A 24036-nucleotide genomic window follows, 5' to 3' on the forward strand; every position below is an offset into this window, starting at 1 on the left:
TACACTTTTACAGGTGTCCTTTGTAGCCAGAGAGAGTAGTTGTATCCTCTCTTTGTTTTTTTGTCATCCAAGTTCCAATACTTATTGACATAAATTATATATTTAAAATTTTTTACTAAAACTATACTAGAACGTTTTTTAGTTTTTGTCGACTGAAATGTTTTTTGCATTTTTGTCAACTAAAACTGGACAAAAACTATCACATATAGAAATGACTAAAATGTGACTAAAACAAGACGCATTTTCTAAAGACAAAAAATAAAATGGCCGGTAGGAGTCTACCCCCGCAACCTGAAGCGGGTCTTACATCCCGACGTACGTGCTGGCTACGTGCGAAAACGTGGAAAATCGCAAGAAACATGCACATGGCCCGCACAGATTTTCAAACCCTCAGACAGCTTGCAAAGCCCGTAGGAAAAAATTGGGATGCAAATTGTTTTCAGCATACACGCAGGAAAACCTTGCATGCAGCTAGGTCACAAGGGCAAGGCAGAGGAGGAGTGTGTGTGTCGTCGCAAGTTTAAAAGTACATTGTGTACATTGCCCGGCCACGGCAGCTGCTCGTTCCGCTGCGGGCGACTCCTCTCGCAAAACTCTGGTTCTTCCGACCTCCTTGGATGCACGGCGGCTGCTCACATAGCGTATCCGACATTAATGCACCTTACCCGGCCAAGGCAGGAGGTTCTTCCCGCTGTACACTCTGGTTTTCCCAGTCTCGAAAGCCGTAGGTGCCGTAGGAAGCCAATACGCCCATCTTGCAATCGAAGTGAGTGGGCTCCACGAGCCTCGTACGATGCCCACACACGGTACGTCCCCAGTGAGTGAAACTTACATGAAGCACACCTAGCACTCACAATCCAAAAGCTACCAACGGAGGGCGAGCGGCAAGCACCTGGGTGTCACAAATCACTTGATCCATAAGCACGACACTGATACCACTGATACCCTACCGCCTGTACGTGCTGGCACGGCCAACCAATTTCCCCAAAATTGTGGTGCCCGTGTGTGTGGTAACATGTACTGCCTGCTTGACCTTTGATAAACGGAAGAAGATGGATGGATTTTTTGTAAAAATGTATGCTCATCAGCAGCTGCGGGCACCCCCATTTAGTCAGAATGGTGCAATCTTGAACACGTGACATTTATGAGAAGACGCCAAGATTGATAGTCGAATCAAACTTCTCTGAATAGTATTTGGCAGCAACTTACTTAACATTGGAAATCCTATTTTCAATTGAAGTTGAACTTTAAATTTCAGACTGGTTCTGTCATGTGACAATGAAAATCATGAAATGTTTGGAATGATTGCTTTAAAAGTAGCCAACTTTGTTTTGTGTGTGTTTGCGTGTGCAGGCTTATCGCCTTAACAGAGAATCCGCAGAGCTAGCAAGAAGAGCAGCTGATGATGTCACCAAGCAAAGTGGTGTGTTCAATTTGTTCTGTTACTACACAAAGCATGTGAAATAAATGAATCAGTTATTGATCTGATTTAGATTGTACTCTGTGTGTATTATCAGGATGTAAGCGTTATGTGGCGGGGGCGGTTGGCCCTACCAATAAAACTTTGTCAGTGTCACCTTCTGTGGAGAGACCTGACTTCAGAAACATCAGTAAGTTCACTCTTATTGGTTTTTACTTTCCTTGGGACTCTTTAAATGTTATGGGAATTGGAACGGTTTTGATTGATTGAACTAAGTTATCAGCTTTACATTGATTAGATTCAAAGTAAAGGTAAACCTTTGTTGTATTGGTGATGACAAACAATAACTACGTTTACATGCACTAAAGAAGGGTGAATAACAGTCGTCACTCGCCACATCGCGGTTGGAATTCCGTGGCTTCACTCTGTCACGGTTTTCAAACATATATAAATTGTTCTGTTTCGTGGCTGAACGTGGCCTACTATTTGTGAACAAATATGCATATTTAAGCACATTGTGTGCATTTTTTCCCTAAATTAACCAATTTCAAGCATAAAATGGCTGAATGAACTAAAATACAAATTCAAACACAAGGCATTGCGAATGTAGTATCATACATTGGTCACTAGGTGTCTAATTGTTCGTTGAGACAAGCACCAGACTTGATGGCCGGAACAACAGGCTTTTATTGCAGTTTTAAATTGTCTCACAACAGCCACAATAATAATAATAATAATAATATTAATAATAATAATAATAATAATAATAACACGGGCTACTGTTGTAGCCGTAACCCATGACAACTCAACTCTGAACACCTGACGTCACTCCCTGTCCTCCACATGGAACATATTTACTGCGACAGAGACTAGCACGAGTCTTATTTATGTCTTAAATGTCTTATTTTCTCTGATTATGTCTACTATATTGGATGATACAAATGTAAATGTGACTAAAGGAGTGTTATTTCATGTCTAGAGGCCTCTGGTAATGTTAAAAACCGTATTTAGAAGATTGCAAATGCCATAACTATGAAAATATTCCATTTATAAAGATGGAATCCTACGTTGTGGGTCTGGAACCAATTAACCGCGATAAACGAGAAATTACTGTATTGCATTAAATGGATTGTAACCATACTTTAAACATACGTGTAAACACCTAATATGTCTTTGTTTGACTCTTAAAACTTTGGAATAACAGACATACTATTTGATTGAAAAACTATACACTTGGATCAATCGCACAGTGAAGCCATCTTTCTGTGCTTGCTCCCATCTATGGTGAACCTATGCCAAACACCCAACAGCGTTAAATTTGCATAAGAAGACAGTGGTTGGAAGGTGCATGGAGTCACAATCATGCTACATCTGAAAGAATCAGTATTTTTAAAGTAGGTATATAGAAAGAGAGGAAAACCTACCTGTTTAATAAGCGGTGGAGCATCTTGCAGCTTAAAAAGAATAAAGAAAAACACTTTTTTTTTCCTGACTATCATTATGATTTTAAATGCTATCAATCACCGATCCAAACATTTCTGATATGACATGCATGTACATACAGTATTTATCTTTATAAATGACTTTGTGTGTTTGTCTTTTACAGCCTTTGACGAGCTAGTTGAAGCTTATTCAGAGCAAGTCAGAGGTTTGTTGGATGGAGGAGCAGACATAATTTTGGTTGAGACCATCTTCGACACTGCCAATGCTAAGGTAGCCCTCATCTTTTCACTTCCGATACGATTCCGATATTGCAGCCATGAATATTGGCCGAGACCAATATTGATCCAGTATCAGCACAGATCATATATGCTTTTACTTGTTTAGTAGCGTGGAATGGTAGAAAGGACTTGCCCAGGTGATATTACTCAAATTGAAAACAACAGTAGGAGTAAGAAAAAGCAACCCATTTGCTTCTTGATGCGCACACAATAGGCATACTCTTGCAAGGCTCGACATTCTAAGTGAAGCATTTAAACCCGACATTACTCACCTCGGGGGCTGGTTCTTTTCTGTTTGAGCCTTTTTGCCTGAGTTTCTCAGGCTTTAATATTTCAAACAGCAGTCGATGTTTCAGGAAATTGTGGTGTTGTGAAAATCCTCCTTCAAATTTGCGATGAGGTTGGTCGTATTAAACTTCCCCGGTTTTGTGGCACCACGGGACACTTGTACATGACAAGTTTTGCACTCAACTACAACGTCTTTTTTGGACTTCAACAAAAAAATACTGCTTCTTGCTAAACACGCTAGCACATGCTGTTGTTGTGATCACTTGGGCTCTGCATGCTGAATAAAAGTGCAACTGCTGGAAAGAAGTTCTGGCGCAGACTCTGGAATGGACTGCTTGTATCGGAGTGCCTTTTTTTTCTCATATGGGATATCAGCATCGGTTCTCGACACCCCTACGTTTTGGGAAAAAATATTTTTCTAAAGTTGCACAGTAGGAGTTCGAACTGCAGTACAGCTTCACATAAAAAGAAACTTTTGCATGCAGTATCTTGTGGGACCTAAGCAACTATTGCAGAACTTCACCATAGATCATAAGACGTCAGCTCAGTGGGCATCTGAAGCAAGGTTTTTTCATGTACATTTATTTTACAAATGTCAGCAAAATGCTTTGTAACAATTTTGGCATTTTTTACAATCAGCACATTTAAATGATACATGAGACAACTACACACAACATTATACCGTCCTTAAGAAAATTATAAGAAGCTGAAAGTAATTAGCGTAATAGCCCTCCAACAATCCTGTTAATCAGCTCTAAAAAATAAGAAATTACTATAGCTCTATAATTATCCATTCTTGGAGTTACAAATCATATACGCAATTTTCATTTCAACACACTTGAGGATTATAACATTCCCAATGCTTTCATTAAGGGTTTCAGCCTTCATGTCTCTCTAAAATGATACAAAACCCCTCAAACAGATGGCTACATTAGCTAGGATTGCCAACCCATGATGTAAAGAATTATCACTGTAGGCTTTTTCTTTGTAACTTGGTGTTTTAAGGCTTCATTTAATGTTTCCTTTTGCAGGCGGCATTGTTCGCAATTGATCTGTTATTTGAGAAGAGCTACGAAAGAAAACCTCTAATTGTAAGTGTATTCACTATATTTATGTATTCCGTATTTTATGAAGTAATGAAATAATTTGATGTTTGTCATTATGTTTGCTCTTGCAGTAAAATTACAGTAATTTCTGATGTATCAGCCGCTACGTTTTTCTCACCCTTTGAACCCTGCAGCTTATACAGTGATGCGGCTAATTTATTTCACTCTGCACTACTTGTGCACACACTCATAATCAAAAACATGAAAAAATGCTTATGATCTGGTTTTGAAAAGCTGGATTACTACGTGACGAAGAGGACGGCACAAGCTCAAGGGCTAATTTGCCTCGGGACGAAAGTGACACTCGAGCGAACCAAGCGACAAAGAAAGAGAGAGACTGACAAAGTGTGTGACAAAGGAATTATTAGGCTGTTCAATTCTGACACTGAAGAAGACATAGGAGGAAGATGAATACAGCGATGAATGACTTTTATGATAGGCTACTGTTTAACTAGTCGTATTACACGCACTGTTCGGCACAGTTTGAAAAAGAAAAGCATCCATTAATTACAGAAAACAACTTTCTGTATACTAAATACCCTATGTTACAACGTGAACACCTGCGGCTTACAGACAGGTGCACCCTATATATATATATATATACACAAATCTTTTTTTCTCTTTAAATTTGGTGGATGCGGCTTATACAGTATATTCAGGTGCGCCTGGAAATTACGGTATACTGCGATTGAGTTTGGTTATGGGTACAAGAATGGCAAACATAAAAATCTGAAATCTGAACTTTTAGATATTTTTTGGTTTTATCAAACATATTGAAAAACATATTTTCAGTTGCTATATTACAAATATACGTGCACTAAAAAAAAGCAATTTTGTACTCTCCATTATGTAGATCTCAGGAACGATTGTTGACAGGAGTGGGCGAACTCTGTCCGGTCAGACAGGAGAGGCTTTTGTAGTGAGTGTGTCACATACTAAACCACTATGGTGAGTTATATTGTATTTGTTCTTACACTATTTATCTGATTTGCTTTCCAATATAAATTTACCTTCAAGTATGACAGATTTTCAGGATTTTTTTGTTCTCTTACTTTGTTTAGCTCCAGTTTCTTACTGCTTTTATTTCTGTGTGTCACAGTATTGGCCTCAACTGTGCCTTAGGGGCAACGGAAATGAGGCCATTCATCGAGGCCATAGGAAAAGCCACCTCTGCTTTTATTATCTGTTACCCCAATGCAGGTAAACCACTGAACAGAACTTGTTCAACGCTCTACAGATGTGAAATACATTTTATAGACAACAATACAGCATTTGGCCATGTGTGTTCGTGGTAAGACAGAGCTGACAATGGGCCAAAGAGGAAGAGCAAAACACCCAATAGAGGCCTTCAAAACCTCCACCCATCCATTTTCTTCCAGTTATCCTGGTCCAGGTCACCGGGGCGACAGTATCAGTGGAGAATCTAGACTTCCCTGTTCCCTGTTCCTTGTTCCAGTTCCAGCTGTGAGACGTAATCCCTCCAGTGGGTGCTAGGTCTGCCCCAGGGCCTCCTGCCAGCTGGACATGCCCGGAACACCTCACCAGGGCGGCATCCAGGAGGCATCCGGACTAGGTGCTTGAGCCACCTCAAATGGCTCGTCTTGATATGAAGGAGCAGAGACTCTACTCTGAGCTCCTCCTGGTTGACAGAGCTCCTCACCCTCTCTCTTAGGGTTTTTTCCACTGCGCTCCAACCGGCTCCAACCTTGCCTGAGTTGTGAACAATATCCAGAGATACTTGAACTCTTCCACCCATGGCAAGACCTCACTCCCAACTCGAAAGGTGATGTCCACCCTTTTCTGACTGAGAACCATGGCCTCTGATTTGGAGGCAATGACTGTCATCCCAGAAATTTCACACTCTGCTGCAAACTGCCCCAGTAAACTCTGAAGATCACAGCGTGATGAGGCCATCATCAACACATCATCTGCAAATAGCAGAGACAACGCCCCCAAACTGGACACCTTGACTGCGCCTAGAAATTCTGTACATACTGTAAAAATGATGAACAGAATCGATAACAAAGGGCAGCCTTGGTGGAGGTCAGTGTTCACCGGGAACAGGCTCTATTTACTGCCTCTGCTCCAGTTGTACAAGAATCGGATGGCATGTAGTAACCCCATACCTCTGGAGTTCAGTGCCTAATGAAGACATTTCCTTAATTAGATAAACACACATTTTCGAGTGACCAGAAATTGTGCTCAGTCAGTATCTGGACCTGTTAGGTGAATGGATTGTTTTAGCAAAGTTGAAGTACTCACCAACACAGTATTGAACATTTAATATTGTTATTTGAATTGGATAGACCTAACGTTTTTGTTTGGATATAGTGAATCTCATATGTAACACATGAAACTGTTTTTACGCGTCTGTACTGTATATCTCAAAAGTTGAATGTAAGAATTTTGTTGAGTGATACTGTTACGTCCTGTTTTTTCTATAAGGTCTTCCCAACACATTTGGAGGTTATGATGAAACTCCGGCAGTAACAGCCTCCAATTTAAAGGTAATATTTCTTGTTTGTATTTGATTCTATTCTTTTACATTTTATGACGGTACCTTTATTGACTTAGTCTGTATTCAGCTTATTTCCAACTTCTTTTTGGTCTGCCCCGAGAGGTATCATTTTTGTTTATATGTAATTTTGTTATAAAATATTCATGTGCAAGTAAGACAGTGCTTTGCTACGAAATTGCTTCTGTCAAGTTTGTGCTTTAACTTCTGACTTCAGGATTTTGCAGTGGACGGACTCGTGAATATTGTGGGAGGCTGTTGTGGTACCACTCCAGCGCACATAAGGTCTGTATTGCTTGTGAAGTTCCATTGAACTCCTATTAATTATAGTTCAGTTAAATATAGTTTATTTAAAAAATATACAGTGGTGTGAAAAAGTGTTTGCCCCCTTCCTGATTTCTTATTTTTATGCATGTTTGTCACACCTACTGTAAATGTTTCAGATCATCAAACAAATTTAAATGTTAGTTAATGACAACACAACTGAACACAAAATGCAGTTTTTAAATCTATCTAATAACTGGTTGGGCCACCCTTAGCAGCAACAACTGCCATCAAGCGTTTGCAATTACTTGCAAAGAGTCTCTTAGAGTCATTTCCACAACACAAATAACAACACTGCAGCCAGACGCCTAACACAACACAGTCAAAGAGATCATCAGCAGTCCGAATCCATCGACGTGCTGCCTTGTTGAGTTACCCACTACATTTCTAAAGTCTATGCTGAGCAGTTTGTTGCCACAACTCGCTCTTCTCGTCCGCCCTGGTTTTTCGGTTAACATCCAAAAGTTAGGCTAAAATTTTGCCTTGGTTTGCGTTCGCCTGCCTGGTTAGCCTGCAATTTTGCACACATAACAAACTGTTGTATTTGTGCTTGGTTTGCTCACGCTGCCATCTTCACACGTAGTTCACACGTTACTACGGCAGCCTGTAAGGCACATACATGTAAGGCATCCCGAATCAAGTGGTCAAAAAATGGACCCTCAGCTTTGATGACTCCTGTCCTTGCGTTTTTTATTGTGTGCGAGGAACTCTAAATAAGCTGCTATGAGCCCAAAGAAGGGTGTGAGTGGCAGCAACATTCCAAAGAGGATGAAGACCACTATTGAACTCAAGAAAGAAGTAATCGTAAAGTTTGAAGATGACGTCCGTGTTGCAACATGTACTGCAAGCCCTCATCAACAATAAGTACCATCCTGGAGAATAACCGCGTAATCAAGTGAGCTAACGTTGCAAAAGGAGTAACAGTATTAAAACACAGACCACAAACCATTGAAGTTGTTCAGAGGTTGTTGCTGATGTGGATTTACGGCTAGCAGGAGCTAGCGGGAGACACTGTTTCAGAGGTAAGGCCCCTGCATTCAGATCTAACAAAGAAAACGCCTGCAACGAGTGAGTCTGTTGACGAATTTAAGGCAAGCAGAGGTTGGTTTGAAAGTTTTAAAAAAGAACAGGCATACACTCTGTCGTTAGGCATGAAAAGTTTGCAAATGCAGACAAACTTGCGTCCAAACTCCTCCATTTCTGCTCTTTCTGGTTGTTGTTTGCCACTACAGGTAAAATGATGTTAAATGTTAATTTCTCCATTTCATATGTCATGTTGTAAAACTGTGCATGTTAAAAAGCCTTTAACAAACTCCTCTGCACTGATTTTTTTTGCGTCACATGTGTGCATTGACAGTGAAACAAAAGGGATTACCCTCCAAGCATCATCTCCTCTCCTCCCCCTTACTCTTTGCAAAACTGGGTAAAAGTGAGGTTAAATGTTCAGTTGTCCATTCATTTGTCACTTGAGATTATTTTTGCACCATTTTCTGCATGTAAAACTCTAATGATTGTCTATAAAATGTGTTATGCGTTAACATTTTGTGGGTGTCTGAAACGTATTAATTGGATTTATATTATTTTCTATGGGAAGACTTCCCCTGATTAGAATCCGTTTTGGTTCTGGAATGGATTAATGATGCTAACCAAGGCAACACTGTACTGTATTTTCTTTGATTCTCTGTCTTCATGCCTCTACTGGTGGTTGCCCAGTGGTGAACTCTTTTCTATTCATGTGTATGTTTAACCACAATCGCTGTCTTCATACAGAGCCATAGCAGACGCAGTCAAACACTGCCAACCTAGAGTTCCTACAGGGGATATTTATCAAGACTACTTGCTGCTCTCAGGTAATAAACCCACTTGTGATTTCATTTTCTTAAGTGTTGAACATACTTCAGTCAGTTATATGGTCATGTTTTCACTGCTAAAATTGTGGTTGTTTATCTTTGAATAAACATTAAAAGACATTTAAATCAGCCAAACTGGGAATTAGTCATTCCCCTAGTGGGATAATATAGATTGATAGTTATCCGTCCTCCGCTGCATAGAACACAGGTCAGGGTTTCGTTTGGTATATTAAATCTTGGTGTTTTTCTAAAACTCCATCAGGTCTGAACATTGGCCAAACATTATTTGTCGAGAACAAGGTAATTCAAAGTGCTTTCCAGAAAAGAAGGATAACATCACTTCATAAAATCATACCATAAAACATAAAATCATTCTAAAATCATTCCATAAAATGCCATAAATCATTCAGTAAAGCAAAATAAAAAATGAAGAGTGCAGATAAAATATTTTCAATTGTCAAATGCACAGTTGAGTAGAAGTGTTTTCAACTTGGAATTGAACATTGCCAAAGTTGAGGATTGCCGCACATCTTGTGGAAGACTGTTCCAGATTTTGGCAGCATAAAACTGAAACGCAGCCTCACCGTGTTTAGTCCGGACTCTGGGCAGACTCTGGGCATTATGTGGCTCTAACATGTCAGAGATGTACTTTGGCGCAAGACCGTGAAAAGACTTGTGCACAAGCAGAGCTGTTTTGAAGTGCAGGAACCAAGTACTGGACTAATATGGGCATATTTCTTGGTTCTAGTCAGGACCCGAGCAGCAGCAGTCTGGTTGCACTGCAGCTGTTTTACAGCTCGTTTAGAGAGCCTAATGAGAAGGCAGTTACAGTAGTCCAGCCTGCTGGAGACAAAAGCATGGATTAGTCTCTCTAAATCTGCCTTAGACACTATTGCCTTGATTTTGGCAATGTTTTTAGGTGGTAAAATCTGATGATGTTATTGATTTAATGTGGCTGTTAAAGTTCAGATCTGAGTCCATTGTTACCCCTAGATTTCTAACCTGATGATTAGGTTTTAGAGAAAGAGTCTCAACGTGGCTAATAACACTTTCTCTTTGTTTCTGTTGGCCAAAGACAATGATTTCAGTTTTGTCTGAGTTTAGCTGAAGAAAGTTGTTGCATCCACACACTGATCTGTTTAATGCAGTGACAAAGTAAATCTGCAGGACCATGTTCACCTGTTGTCAGTGACATGTAGATCTGAGTGTTGTCTGTATAGTTGTGGTAGGACACATTGCCGCTCAGATTGAACAGGAGAGGTCTCAGGATTAACCCCTGGGCAACCTCACAGATCATAGCCATTTGGTCTGAGACACAGATACCAATTCCAGCAAAGTACTTCTTGTCCTCAAGATAGGACTTGAACCAGTTTAGCGCAGTGCCAGAGATTCCCATACAGTTTTCTAACCACTGTAATAAGATCACATGGTCAACTGTGTCAAAGGCAGCGCTCAGGTCTAGCAGAACTAACAGTGAGACCTTGCCTGCATCTGTCATTAGGTTCTGAAATGTTCTAAATTTTGTTTAGTTGTTTGGCGCAGTCACAATGGCAGCCCACAAATAATCCCAAATTAGGCATGATAAGTGTTCATGGACAGACTGTATTTTGCTGTTTACTACTGCATTGGTACATTTGCCCTTAATTAATGCAGTAGTAATGTCGGGCATGTGGAGTATTGACAAAAGTCAATTTGATTTGCTTAGTCACTTCAACATGTGGGTGTCACTTCAAGCTTAATCACAGGTACAGGGATTGTACAGTACTTGTATAAAACCCCTTCCACTATGCTGAGCAGTGTGCAAGCAAGGCAACTGTTGAAGTTTTCTTTGATGGCTATTTAGAACCTAGTGTCTCATTTATTTTTGGGAGCAGAGTGCTATAAGTGTGTGTTCTTCACTGCTGTATAGTGACATTCAACAACAACCTGTTGTAGTGTTACAGATATTCTTCACTTGATGACAAGTTCAAAGCAATAAAAATGCAATCATTTCCACAACACAAATAACTACTCTGCAGCCAGACACCTAACACGAAAACGTCAAAGAGATCATCAGCAGTCCGAGTCCATCGACGTGCTGCCTTGTTGAGTTACCCACTACATTTCTAAAGTCTATGCTGAGCAGTTTGTTGCCACAACTCGCTCATCTCGTTAACATCTCACTTCAGACTGGAACATTTCCAAAGGCCTTAAAAACTGCTGTCATTAAGTCTCTTCCAAAGAACAATGACACAGTACACTGAACAACTATCGACCCATGTCAAACCTGCCATTCTTGAGAAAAGTCTTAGAAAAAGTTTTATACCAACAGCTTACAGACTTTCGGCAAGGGGGAAAATTATATCTGTCCTTGTGGCGATACGTGTCTTCTAATTGATCCTAAGCTGAACTCGATCATATTGACGTATACTACCGGGTTGGTCAGTCCTGATTCTTCTGATTGGTGTTATAATAAAACGGGTTCTCCTGAAGGGGCTGCCTTCTTAACAATGTTGATTTGTCCCAGCTATTCTTATCTTGCCTTCTCATTTGCATACTGTTATTTTGTGCTCATTATGTCCTTGATTTTAGGTTTGGAGCCATTCAAGATCGGCCCTTACACCAACTTTGTAAACATTGGTGAGCGCTGCAATGTGGCTGGGTCACGCAGGTTTGCCAAGATGATTATGGCTGGGAACTACGAGGTGAGACAGAATCGCTCCCCTTATTGTTCCTGTACTGTGTATTTGTATTAATGATGAAGTTGAATGAGCTGCAGGCTGTTTGTGTATAACAATGTGTGAATAAGTTACACCACATTTAACTTAACATTTTAAAAGTGAGTGCCAAAAACGTGTCAAACTGAAAAGTTATTGCTTGGCAATTGTATCTTTGTTGTCAAAGGGGCCTGGAAAACTCTTTTTTTCAACATTTGCTTCCTCTTTCTTTTGATTCAGGAAGCTCTAAGCGTTGCAAAGGCCCAGGTAGAGATGGGAGCCCAAGTTCTTGATATCAATATGGACGAAGGAATGCTGGAGGGTCCAACAGCCATGTCTCGCTTTTGTAATCTTATTGCTTCTGAGCCAGACATTGCTCGGGTAAGACGTTTAAAAGTTTCTTTATATATCTTTTCTATTCTGATATAATTGACAAATAAACATTTGTTTTTTGGAGCCTTAATGGTTTTGTAGTGAAACGCAATTGAATACAGCATTACCTATCTTATTCTTTCGCTTTATTGTCTCCCACTCTCTGTATAAGTGTGTTTATACAGTACATATACATATACAGTGGTCCCTCGCAATATCACGGTTCGATTATTTCTCCCTCACTATATCGTGTTTTTTCAGAAATTAATTAATAAATCATTGCTGTTTAGTGGTAGACTTTGGTCTATTATTAGTTAAAATATATTAAAATACAAGTGATATGTAGTATTGTGGTCACTCGGCAGCAGTAATGACACAATACATTGAGATATTACCTTACATTACTTTACCTCAACACTGCATGGAATCATGAAGTCAGCCATGGCATGTCCAACATGATGGAGTGGAAAAAAGGACTACAGTCAGTCACTGTGCTGTTTGGTGACATGGTGTGTACCACACTCAACATGGACCAGAGGAAGCAAAGAAAACAATGTCTCAGGAGATTAGAAAGAAAGTTATCAACGAGCATGTTAAAGGTAAAGGCTATAAGACCATCTCCAAGCAGCTTGATGTTCCTGTGACAACAGTTATACATATTATTGGACAACATCCGTGCCTTCAGAGGACAACATCCGTGCCTTCAAGATAGGTCTAGAAGAACAAAGTTGGGAGAGTGTCTACAGTGCAACAGATGTGGACGAGGCATATGACAGCTTCCTTGGTACTTATATGGAGCTCTACGATAAGAACTGTCCCTGGCAAGAAAAGCCCAAGAAGCAAAAGAAAAACCAGCAGCCATGGATGACAAAAGGACTAAAAAACGCCTGTAAGAAGAAGAACACATTATACAGGACATTCATCATTCAACAAACTAAAGAAGCAGAACAAAAGTATAAGACTTACAAAAACAAGTTGACAACTATCTTGAGAGTGTGTAAGAGGGAATATTATAGTCACGTACTAAATAAGAACAAAAATAACATGAGAGCAACTTGGGGCATCTTAAATAGTATTATAAAGAACAACGTTAAGAAAGCAGACTATCCTCCCTATTTCATGGTTGGAAACACTTACAGGAATGACATGAATGCGGTAGCTGAAATGTTAAATGAATATTTTGTAAATATTGGACAAAAACTGGAAGAGGAAATTCCAAAACAAGACACAATTGATGAAGGGATTGATATTATCGATAGGAATCTTAATTCTATGTTTCTCACTGCTGTAACCAAAAAGGAGATCACTGACATTGTTAACCATTTTAAGGCAAAAACATCAACTGATTGTCATGGAATCGAAATGGAAACAATTAAAAGGGTCATCAATGAGATCGCAGACCCGTTAACATATATTAGTAACTTATCATTTCAGACTGGAATATTTCCAAGCAAAATGAAAACAGCCAAGGTGGTTCCAATTTTCAAAAAAGGAGACAAACACCAATTTACAAATTATCGACCAGTTTCCTTGTTACCACAATTCTCGAAAATTGTGGAGAAGCTATTTAATAATAGGTTGGACAAATTTATTAATAAGAATGAATTATTGGCAAGTAGTCAATATGGTTACAGAGCCAACGTTTCAACTTCTATGGCACTGATGGAAATCACGGAGGAAATCACTACTGCCATAGACAACAGAAGATGCGCAGCTGCAGTATTCATGGATCTGACAAAAGCCTTCGATACAATTAATCACACTATTTTAATTTCAAAATTAGAAAGGTACGGAATTAGAGGTTTAGTCTTAAATTGGGTTAAAAGCTACCTAGCAAAGAGGAAACAATTTGTAAAGCTAGGAGAATATACATCTGGGAGTCTACACAATACGTGTGGAGTACCACAGGGGTCCATACTGGGACCAAAACTGTTTAACTTGTACATTAACGACATTTGCAAAGTAACTAACAACTTAAAATTGGTCTTATTCGCCGATGATACCACTGCTTTCTGTTCTGGTGAAAGCACACAAGAACTCATTAAAAAGGTCAAGGATGAAATGGTCATATTAAAGTCATGGTTTGACAAGAATAGATTATCTCTGAATTTAAGTAAAACTAAAATAATGCTATTTGGTAATAGTAGAAAGGACACGTACGACCAAATACAAATTAATGGAACGGATATTGAAAAAGTGGAAGAATATAAATTCCTTGGGGTTATAATAGATGAAAAAATGAGTTGGAAATCTCATATTAAATATATACAGCAAAAGGTGGCGAGAAATATCTCTATATTGAATAAAGCAAAATATCTTCTTGATCAAAAATCACTCCACACTCTGTACTGTTCCTTAGTAATTCCATATCTAACGTATTGTGTGGAGATATGGGGAAATAACTACAAAAGTAATCTTCACTCACTCACTGTACTGCAAAAAAGATCTGTGAGGATAATTCATAATGCCAAGTATAGAGAACATACAAACCCTTTATTTTTAAAATCACAGATATTAAAATTCGCAGATTTAGTACACTTTCAAACCGCTAGAATAATGTATAAAGTTAATAATAACTCGTTACCCAAAAATCTAATCAAGTATTTCTCAATCAGAGAGGAGAAATATGATCTTAGAGGAAAATTAAACCTAAAACATTTATATGCGAGAACAACGCTGAAAACCCATAGCATTTCCGTGTGTGGAATTAAATTATGGAACAGATTGAGTAAAGAACTCAAACAATGTACAGAGATGAGCAAATTCAAAAAACAATACAAGCAGTTGATGTTTGCCAAATACAAGGCAGAAGAGTCCTGATTGTTCTGTCAGGTTTGTTATTTTATTTTATTTATTTATTTTTTTATTTTCTATTTTATTTTATTTTATTTTATTTTTTATTTATTTAATTAAATTTTATTTGTTATTTATTTATTTCTATTTATTTATTTTTTTTTTTAAAAATAATTTTCTTTGTTGTGTTTAAAAAAAAAAAAAAAAAAAAAAGCTTTGTTCTTATTTATTTATTTATTTATTTAGTATTGTCATCATATTATCATTATTATGAATGTTCTCTCTTTTTTTGGGGGGACGGTTATCTCACCGTTATCTATTATGTGTTATCCTGACTATCACTGAAAACATGACATGGAATCCAGGAAGTGAACTACATGTACTGTACTAGATGTAGAATGGATGGGGGGTAGGATTAAATAAGCTTTGCTTCTTCCTACTCCTTTTGGACATGTGGAACTGTCAAAAAATGATTCACGAGATGTATTCCATTGTAACCTTCATGTTCAAATAAACTAAACCAAACCAAACCAAACTATTGAGAAATTTAAGATACATGGGACTGTAGCCAACCACCCTGGGTGTGGCCGCAGGAGGAAAATTGATGACAAATCAAAGAGACGGTTAATACGAATGGTAACAAAAGAGCCCAGAAAAACTTCTAAAGAGATTAAAAGTGAACTTCAAGCTCAAGGAACATCAGTGTCAGATCGCACCATCCATGGCTGTTTGATCCACAGTGGACTTAATGTGAGAAGACCAAGGAGGACACCACTGTTGAAAACGAGTCATAAAAAAGCCAGACTGGACTTTGCCAGACTACATGTTGACAGGCCACACAGCTTCTGGGAAAAATGTCCTATGGACAGATGAGAAAAAATTGAACTTTTTGGCAAGGCACATCAGCTCTATGTTCACAGACGAAAAAATGAAGCAGATCAAGAAAAGAACACTGTCCTTACTGTGAAACATGGAGGAGGCTCTATTATGTTCTGGGGCTGCTTTGCTGCATCTGACACAGGGTGTCTTGAATCTGTCTATGCAGGGTACAATGAAATCTCAAGACTATCAAGGGATTCTAGAGAGAAATGTGCTGGCCAGTGTCAGAAAGCTTGGTCTCGGTCGCAGGTCATGGGTCTTGCAACAGGACAATGACCCAAAACACACAGTTAAAAACACCCAAGAATGGTTCAGAGGACAACACTGTACTGTTCTAAAGTGGCCTTCTATGAGCCCTGACCTTAATCCTATTGAGCATCTTTGAAAGGAGCTGAAACATGCCGTCTGGAAAAGGCACCCTTCAAACCTGAGACAACTGGAGCAGTTTGCTCATGAGGAGTGGACCAAAATACTTACTGAAAGGTGCAAACGTCTCATTGACAGTTACAGGAATCGTTTGATTGCAGTGATTGCCTCAAAAGGTTGTGCAACAAAATATTAAGTTATGGGGTACCATCAATTTTGTCCCGGCCTGTTTCATGTTTTTTTTTTTTTTTCAATAATTCTGTTGAAGCATGGTTCAAAAGCAATGTCTGACATTCATTGCTTAAATTTCATAGAATTTTTATTTATTATTACTTTTTCCAAATTCATTGTGACCATTGTGCGTTTTTCTTTCATTGAACGAACATCAGATCTAAACTGGGGGAAAAATGATCTTGAATATCTTTCCTGATAATAAGTGGGTGATGTATTAGTAACAAAATGATGCCACATCATTTGATAGAAATGAAAATGATCACCCTATAGAGGGGGGAAATCAAAGACACCCCAAAAATGAAAGTGAAAAAATGATGCAGCACACTGGTCCATTTGGCTAAAATGTCATTGTAGCAACTCAAAATGATTCTCAGTAGTTTGTGTGGCCCCCACGTGCTTGTACGCATGCCTGACAACGTCGGGGCATGCTCCTAATGAGACTACGGATGGTGTCCTGGGGGATCTCCTCCCAGATCTGGACCAGGGCATCACTGCGGTACCTGGACGCATGGAGGAGATTCCAGGAGACGGGTAGTTACTCCAGGAGAGCTGGACAGGGCCGTAGAAGGTCCTTCAGCCCTCAGCAGGATCGGTATCGGCTCCTTTGTGCAAGGAGGAACAGGATGAGCACTGCCAGAGCCCTACAAAATGACCTCTAGCAGGCCACTGGTGTGAATGTTTCTGACCAAACAATGTACAGCACACGTTCAATGTCCAATGTAAATTATCAGCCTGACAGTGGGTTCAGGAATAGCATGCGTCTCAGTTGCATTCTGGCATATGCGTCTACCACGCGCCCATAATGCAGATGAATCCAGGATGGTTTTATCATTTTATTAGCTTTTATTGTGGCAAATAAAATCGTGGGTGCCTCAAAACGGGGGGGGATGTACACCCCCCATGCCCACTTCTAAATCCGCGCCTGGCTTTTTTAGGACTCAGTCATTAAAGTCTACACACGACGGCTTCATTGCTTAAAAAACGGAACTTTTTCGTGCATGAAGCTTCTGCTTGAGTCGGCATTTTGGCCACTATATGCGATCAGATATTGACCAAGGGATACAAAATGGGTGGCCGCTGGCTGCGTTAGACAGGTGACCGCTATACACAGGGTCTATAACATGTAAATCTTCTGCGGGGGATTTTTCTGCGGCCGCTATAGGCAGGTGGCAGTTTTTATACAGGTGGCTGCTAAGACAGGTTTGACTGTATGTCGAAACCGCTGGCAACAAAAGTGAGTCTCATCATCGTATTGTGTGTTGTAGTGCTACATCATTCATTTTGCTATAAAAAAAACAAATCAATTGACAAATAAAAGCAAGACAATTCACTTGTTGCAACTGAGATGTTTTTGCACCTACAAAGAGGGCAGTAGACCCAGTCCAGGATTATTTTTAAAAACTGTGAACAACACTGTAATAATATTTACAACCATGACATTTGTGTTCAACAAACCTGCTTGGTAAACAAGAGTAATTTTTTTTCAACTTTTTTCTTTTCCTCCCCAGGTTCCTTTGTGTATTGATTCATCTAACTTCTCCGTCATTGAAGCTGGACTGAAATGCTGTCAGGGCAAATGTATAGTCAACAGTATCAGTTTGAAAGAAGGTGAGCAGGAGTTCCTTCTTCGAGCTGCAACTGTGAAGCGCTATGGAGCTGCTGTGGTTGTCATGGCCTTTGATGAGGAAGGCCAGGTGAGAGAAAAAAACAACTTGCATGTCCTCAACATAGTATAATACGTGGCCCCAGGAGTCCGCTAAATCAAACACAGGCACACACAAGTAACACAAACAGGTCGACTGAGCGTGTCGTGCTCCCCAGGCCACAGAGACAGATCGCAAAGTGGAAATCTGCACCCGAGCGTATAACCTGCTGGTTAGCAAAGTTGGATTTGATCCCAGAGACATAATCTTTGACCCCAATATCCTGACCATTGGCACCGGGATGGAAGAACACAATGAGTATGCTGTTAACTTCATCAGGGCTACAAAGGTCATTAAGGTATGTACCTCGCAGTGCAAAGACAAGCTACAAAAATTTAGTCATGGCTTTGTTTGCAGTATAATAATTTTTTATGTCATACATACAGTAGTGTGAAAAAGTGTTGCTGTTCCTGATTTCTTTTTTTTTTCATGTTTGTCACATTTAAATGTTTCAGATCATTAAACAAATTGAAATATTAGTCTGACAACACAACTGAACACAAAATGCAGTTTTGAAATGAAACTTTTTATTATTAAGGCAGAAAAAAATCCAAACCTACATAGCCATGTGTGAAAAAGTGATTTCCCCCACCATATTTTAACTGAGATTAATTGAGATCGATCAATCTGGAAAACGTTATAAAGCCATTTCTAAAGCTTTGGGACTATCCACAAATGGGGAAAACATGGAACAGTGGACAACCTTCCCAGGAGTGGCGGGCCAACCAAAATGACCCCAAAAGCACAGTGACGACTCATCCAAGAGGTTACAAAAACCCCCACAACAACATCCAAAGAACTTCAGGCCTCACTTGCTTCAGTTAAGGTCAGTGCTCATCAATCCACCATAAGAAAGACAGTGTGTCAAAAAGGCCTGTCTGGCAGAGTTGAAAAGAGATGAAAAATTAAAAAACAATATTGAGGCTTGTCTCAATTTTGCCAGTAAACATCTTGATGATCCCCAAGACCTTTGGGAAAGTGCCCTGTGGTCTGACAAGACAAAACATGAACTTTTTAGAAGGTGTGTGTCCCATTACATCTGGCGTAAAAGTAACGCCGCATTTGAGAAAAAGAACAGTAAAATATGGTGGTGGTAATCTGATGGTCTGGGTGTTTTTTCTGCTTTAGGACCTGGAAGACGTGTTATAATAAGTAGAACCATAAATTCTGCTGTCTACCAAAAAATCCTGAAGGAGAATGTGTTCGTGACCTCAAGCTGAAACCAACTTGGGTTCTGCAGCAGGACAATGATCCAAAACACACCAGCAAGTCCACCTCTGAATGGCTGAAGACAAACAAAATGAACACTTTGGAGTGGTCTAGTCAAAGTCAAACATGCAAAAAAATAAGAAATCAGAAAGGTGGCAAACACTTTTTCACACCACTGTATGTACAAATAATGGAATGTAACATATTGCAATTTCTCATTGTCAACTGTTGAATGACAGATTCAATCAGCACACTTTTTTTTGCAATGAAAACAAGTTTTGTGTTGTATGTCAAAGAACATTGGGATCATTGTTGGTGACTGTAACATTTAATGGAACATTATAGTGCTGCAATGACAGCCATGTATTCATGGCTTAGACTCAGAGCCAGAAGGATAGCTGCCAAATGATATAATTGCATTGATTGTTTCTGAAAGATTGGATTACGGTGTAAAAGTGGAACACATAATGCACAAATGTATTTAATTTATCTGAAGTCCTGAAGTGTATCACGGTATCCATTAGTGAGGAACATGTGATGTAAGTGACATCGCATATCTCGGTGCCAGAAAGAACTATTACTTCACCATTTTAACCATGGTGTTTCTTAATCTACGCCGAGGTTCTCACATTGACCCAAATTTTCTCATCATCACTAAGTTACGATCCACTTTTACTGAAGTCAAAACAAGCAAATAGCCTATGTCAGGGGTGTCCGAAGTGCAGCCCGGGTGGCGTTTGTGGCCCGCGGCGCATTCTAAAAAAATGTATTTAACAAGAAAACAAACAAAAAAAAACAACAGAAAAAAAGGAAAAATCTGCAGTAAGTCAATGTTAAGAAAAAAAAGTCACGAAAAAGTTGTAGTTTTACGAGAATAACATTGTCAAAAAAGTGATAATATAACGAGAAGTAAATTTAGGAAGATTATTTAAGATGAAAGTAAATACTTGGAAAATTAACAAAAAACAACCGCAAAAAACTGAAAAAAACAGTAAAGAGCAAAGTTGATAGAAATATTACGCTTTTTAAATATATCACAAAGCTGAGATGCAGTTTTTTCTTTAAATACAGTATATACTTCTTAGCTTATCTTCATGTGTGGCCTTACAAAATATCAAAGTGGCCCTTGCATCCTTTCATTTTTCATGTGTCCCTTGCTGGAAATAGACACCCCTGGCCCATGTCACTATTTTAAATATTAATACACATAATTAAATATGCAAATTGCATTCCAAGCACATTATTAAGGAAATTGGGAGGAACTTCATAACTGCGAGCATAACAATTATGCATACATCCAAATTAAATGGATGAACACGGTAGGAATACTGTGTTGTCACCTGATCTCAACCAGCATGCTTTTAACTGAAGGCAAACGTCTGCAAGACCCTCAAACAAGCAGTAATAAAGGTGGTTGCAGGAAAGGCCAGGCAAAGCATCTCCGGGGGCTAAATTCAGTATGTGATGATTTCCTCCAAGATTGTTTTAATTCAAATCCATAGTGGTGGTGTATAACGGCAAAAAAACTGTGTCACTTTCCAAATACTTCTGGACCTAACTGTATACTGTATGTACTGTATGTACTGTATGTACTGTATGTGTGTGCAGGAAACCTTACCAAGGGCCAGAGTGAGTGGAGGTCTTTCCAATCTGTCTTTCTCCTTCAGAGGAATGGAGGCCATCAGAGAAGCTATGCATGGGGCCTTTCTCTACCATGCCATCAAGGTAAACATTGGCAACTTGTTGTCGTTTCATCCAAAATAGCTTATCTCTGTGTAGATGATCAGGTTACAATTAAGATTATTATTTTTAGGTTGTACTATATTGTCTATCAATGAGACGCTCCAAGTGAGAGAGCAGTCAGCGGAACCCGGTTTGTTCCGCTGTTGAGAAAGGCTGGTCATCCTGTCCGATGATTTCTATTATTTTTTCAGGTTATTTGCTTAGCCTTCTGACTGTCACGAACACAAGGGCGAGTGTTTGTGTCCTTTTTTCCTGGCACTCTTAGATAGACGACTTCGCCCTCTCCTCAATGGTGCCCTCCAAAGCTTTGGAAATAAAATAGACAAAGCCATCTTGGTTTCTGTGGAAAATCTCTATTGATAGAAAAATTGCCAAAACAGGGGATACCTTTAGTTGAATGCATGAACCAGGAAAAGGATATATAATTTGCAAAGTGTAAGTTGCTACTTTTTTCTTACACTTGAAACCCTGCAGCTTATGTGGTCTTGCATGCTTCAGAGCAGCCATTTTGCATTCCATGCACACACACCCATCATGGACAACACACAAAGAAAGCAACCTTTGCAATCTAGCAACAAGTCTGCCAGTGGATCCTCACAGCATGGAACAGTGCCAAAAAATCCACAACCTTCAACTGTTTTCGAAAGGCTGGGCTACTGCGTGATGAAGCTCAAGGGCTAATTTGCCTCGAGACAAAAGTGACACTGAGAGCGACAACGAAACAGAGAGACTGACAACGTGTGTGATGAAGGAATTGTGAGGCTGTTCAATTCCGACAAGGACGATGAAGGCTTTTGGAACAAAGTTATATGGGAGTGATGAGACCATAATATAACTTTTTATCCGCAACTATAAATGTTAAACCATAGACAAGGCCTGTGATGAAAGGTACACCATTCCTACTGTGAACCATGGAAGGTGTTTTGCTGATGTGTGAGCTACAGACTTGGTCAAAATGAATGCAGAATGCTATGTGACGATACTGGAAGAAAATTTGCACTCATTGGCCTGGAAGCTGCACATGGGACGTACTAGGCTGTTCCAACATGAGAGTGATCGGAAACACAAGACCAAGTCAACATGTCATTGGTTACAGCAGAAATAAGAGAAGGTTCTGGAGTGCCTCATCCTCAACTACCACAAAAGACTACATACTGTTATTGTTGTGAAATGGGTATGAAGGACTAGGGTATGTGAACTGTTGATCAGGGCCAAACACTGTTGTTATTATACAATTGTTTGATAATAAATGGCTTCACTCAACCACTAACCATGAGGGAAAGAATTGTTTTTTGTGTTATTATTCATAGTCACTAAAAAATTGCCAAGAAATCACAAATTCTTCTCGGGTATGAGCACAACTGTACAGTAGTTATTGGAATCCCTGAAGAGAAATTATATTTCTTTTGCTGTGCCCCAAATGAAATAATATTTTTATGTGGTGTGTGGGCGCTCACTCAGTGACACTTTCTCCCCTCTTTTTCTCAGGATGGTTTGGATATGGGCATAGTGAATGCTGGGAATCTGCCCGTGTACGATGACATTGATAAAGAGCTGCTGTTACTGTGTGAAAATCTCATCTGGAACAAAGATGCCGATGCTACTGAGAAGCTTCTGGTCTATGCACAAGTACATTTTCTCACACACAGAAAATGTATGATTCTACTGTCACTTTAATTTGCTTAATATTGTGTAATTGTTCTGTGTCGATAGAACAATGTGAAAGGGGGGAAAAAGGTGGTTCAAACAGACATATGGAGGGAAAAAAGCGTGGAAGAGAGGCTGGAGTATGCCCTCGTCAAGGTAGGATTTTCTGGATCAGCCTGCTTAAGTTACATTAGATTTTTCCTTAAAATTGCACTAAATTTCTGTTAGATCTAAAATCGGTGCTGAATTCAATACCTCACACGCCCTCACTTCTACAAGCACCAAAGGATTAACACTGCACTGCACTGTTTTCTTTACATTTTGCAACATTTATTCCAAAAGAAGGACAAACCCTGAGTGGTGTTAATATGTCATCACTGTGTTCTAAATAGATTAAAAAAAAATATTCAAATAATAGTGGTCATATTTTAATTGTTCTTGTTTTTTTTAATTGTGCTTTGCTTTTTGGGTTACTGATGTCAGGGAATAGAAACCTATGCGGTACAGGATGTGGAAGAATGTCGAGCACATGTTGATCGCTACACCAGTCCCCTTCACATCATTGAGGGTCCTTTGATGAATGGCATGAAAGTGGTTGGAGATCTGTTTGGTGCAGGCAAGATGTTCCTGCCGCAGGTAACTCGTCGTCCAAATGGTTTCATGAGCTTCCATGTACCATGATTTCCATGTAAATGTACCATGATAAAGCGCACCGGCATGTAAGCCGCCGCCGCTAAATTTAAAGAGAAATAAAGATTTGTACATATATAGGCCCCACTTGTCTACAAGCCTGTCCACGTCGTAACATGGGATATTTAGTACACAGAAAGATTTTTCAAACTTTTGATTAAATAACCACTTTTTTTCCGAACAGTACTGAACAGTGAGCATAACATGGCTAGTTAAACAGTAGCTTTCCAGAAAAGTCATTCATCACCGACCTCCTCCTCCTGGAACTAAAACCACTCAAGTCGACTTGACAAGCATCACAATTGAACAGCCTCATATTTCCTTCATTACACACTTAATCAGTCTCTCTCTTTTTTTCAAGGCATGAGAAAAAAAGTCTGCTTTTTCAGTACACTTGAAATTATGGCAGGTCTATTTTAAATGATGTCCACTGGCATATTGTCATTGAGACTGGCCCCCATGACACGGACCCGGACGAGC

The 24036-nt window shown here is 39.4% G+C and overlaps 1 protein-coding gene across 2 annotated transcripts in view; it reads left to right on the forward strand.

Moving 5' to 3' along the window:
- mtr (5-methyltetrahydrofolate-homocysteine methyltransferase) overlaps positions 1-24036 on the forward strand; it is a 49031-nt gene that overhangs the window by 4062 nt on the left and 20933 nt on the right. The window contains exons 4-20 of one of the 2 annotated variants that reach the window (XM_054768670.1): positions 1354-1423; positions 1518-1610; positions 3027-3133; positions 4461-4520; positions 5389-5483; positions 5635-5735; positions 6981-7042; positions 7268-7335; positions 9145-9224; positions 11796-11908; positions 12161-12301; positions 18073-18258; positions 18386-18565; positions 21085-21201; positions 22708-22848; positions 22933-23022; positions 23350-23502. In XM_054768670.1, the coding sequence (XP_054624645.1) occupies positions 1354-1423; positions 1518-1610; positions 3027-3133; positions 4461-4520; positions 5389-5483; positions 5635-5735; positions 6981-7042; positions 7268-7335; positions 9145-9224; positions 11796-11908; positions 12161-12301; positions 18073-18258; positions 18386-18565; positions 21085-21201; positions 22708-22848; positions 22933-23022; positions 23350-23502 (1857 nt within the window). The remainder of the gene's footprint in view (positions 1-1353; positions 1424-1517; positions 1611-3026; positions 3134-4460; positions 4521-5388; positions 5484-5634; positions 5736-6980; positions 7043-7267; positions 7336-9144; positions 9225-11795; positions 11909-12160; positions 12302-18072; positions 18259-18385; positions 18566-21084; positions 21202-22707; positions 22849-22932; positions 23023-23349; positions 23503-24036) is intronic. The other variant, XM_054768671.1, reaches the window with a different exon arrangement.

Source organism: Dunckerocampus dactyliophorus, chromosome 2 (genome assembly GCF_027744805.1).
Source record: "Dunckerocampus dactyliophorus isolate RoL2022-P2 chromosome 2, RoL_Ddac_1.1, whole genome shotgun sequence".
Taxonomy (NCBI): Eukaryota; Metazoa; Chordata; class Actinopteri; order Syngnathiformes; family Syngnathidae; genus Dunckerocampus; species Dunckerocampus dactyliophorus.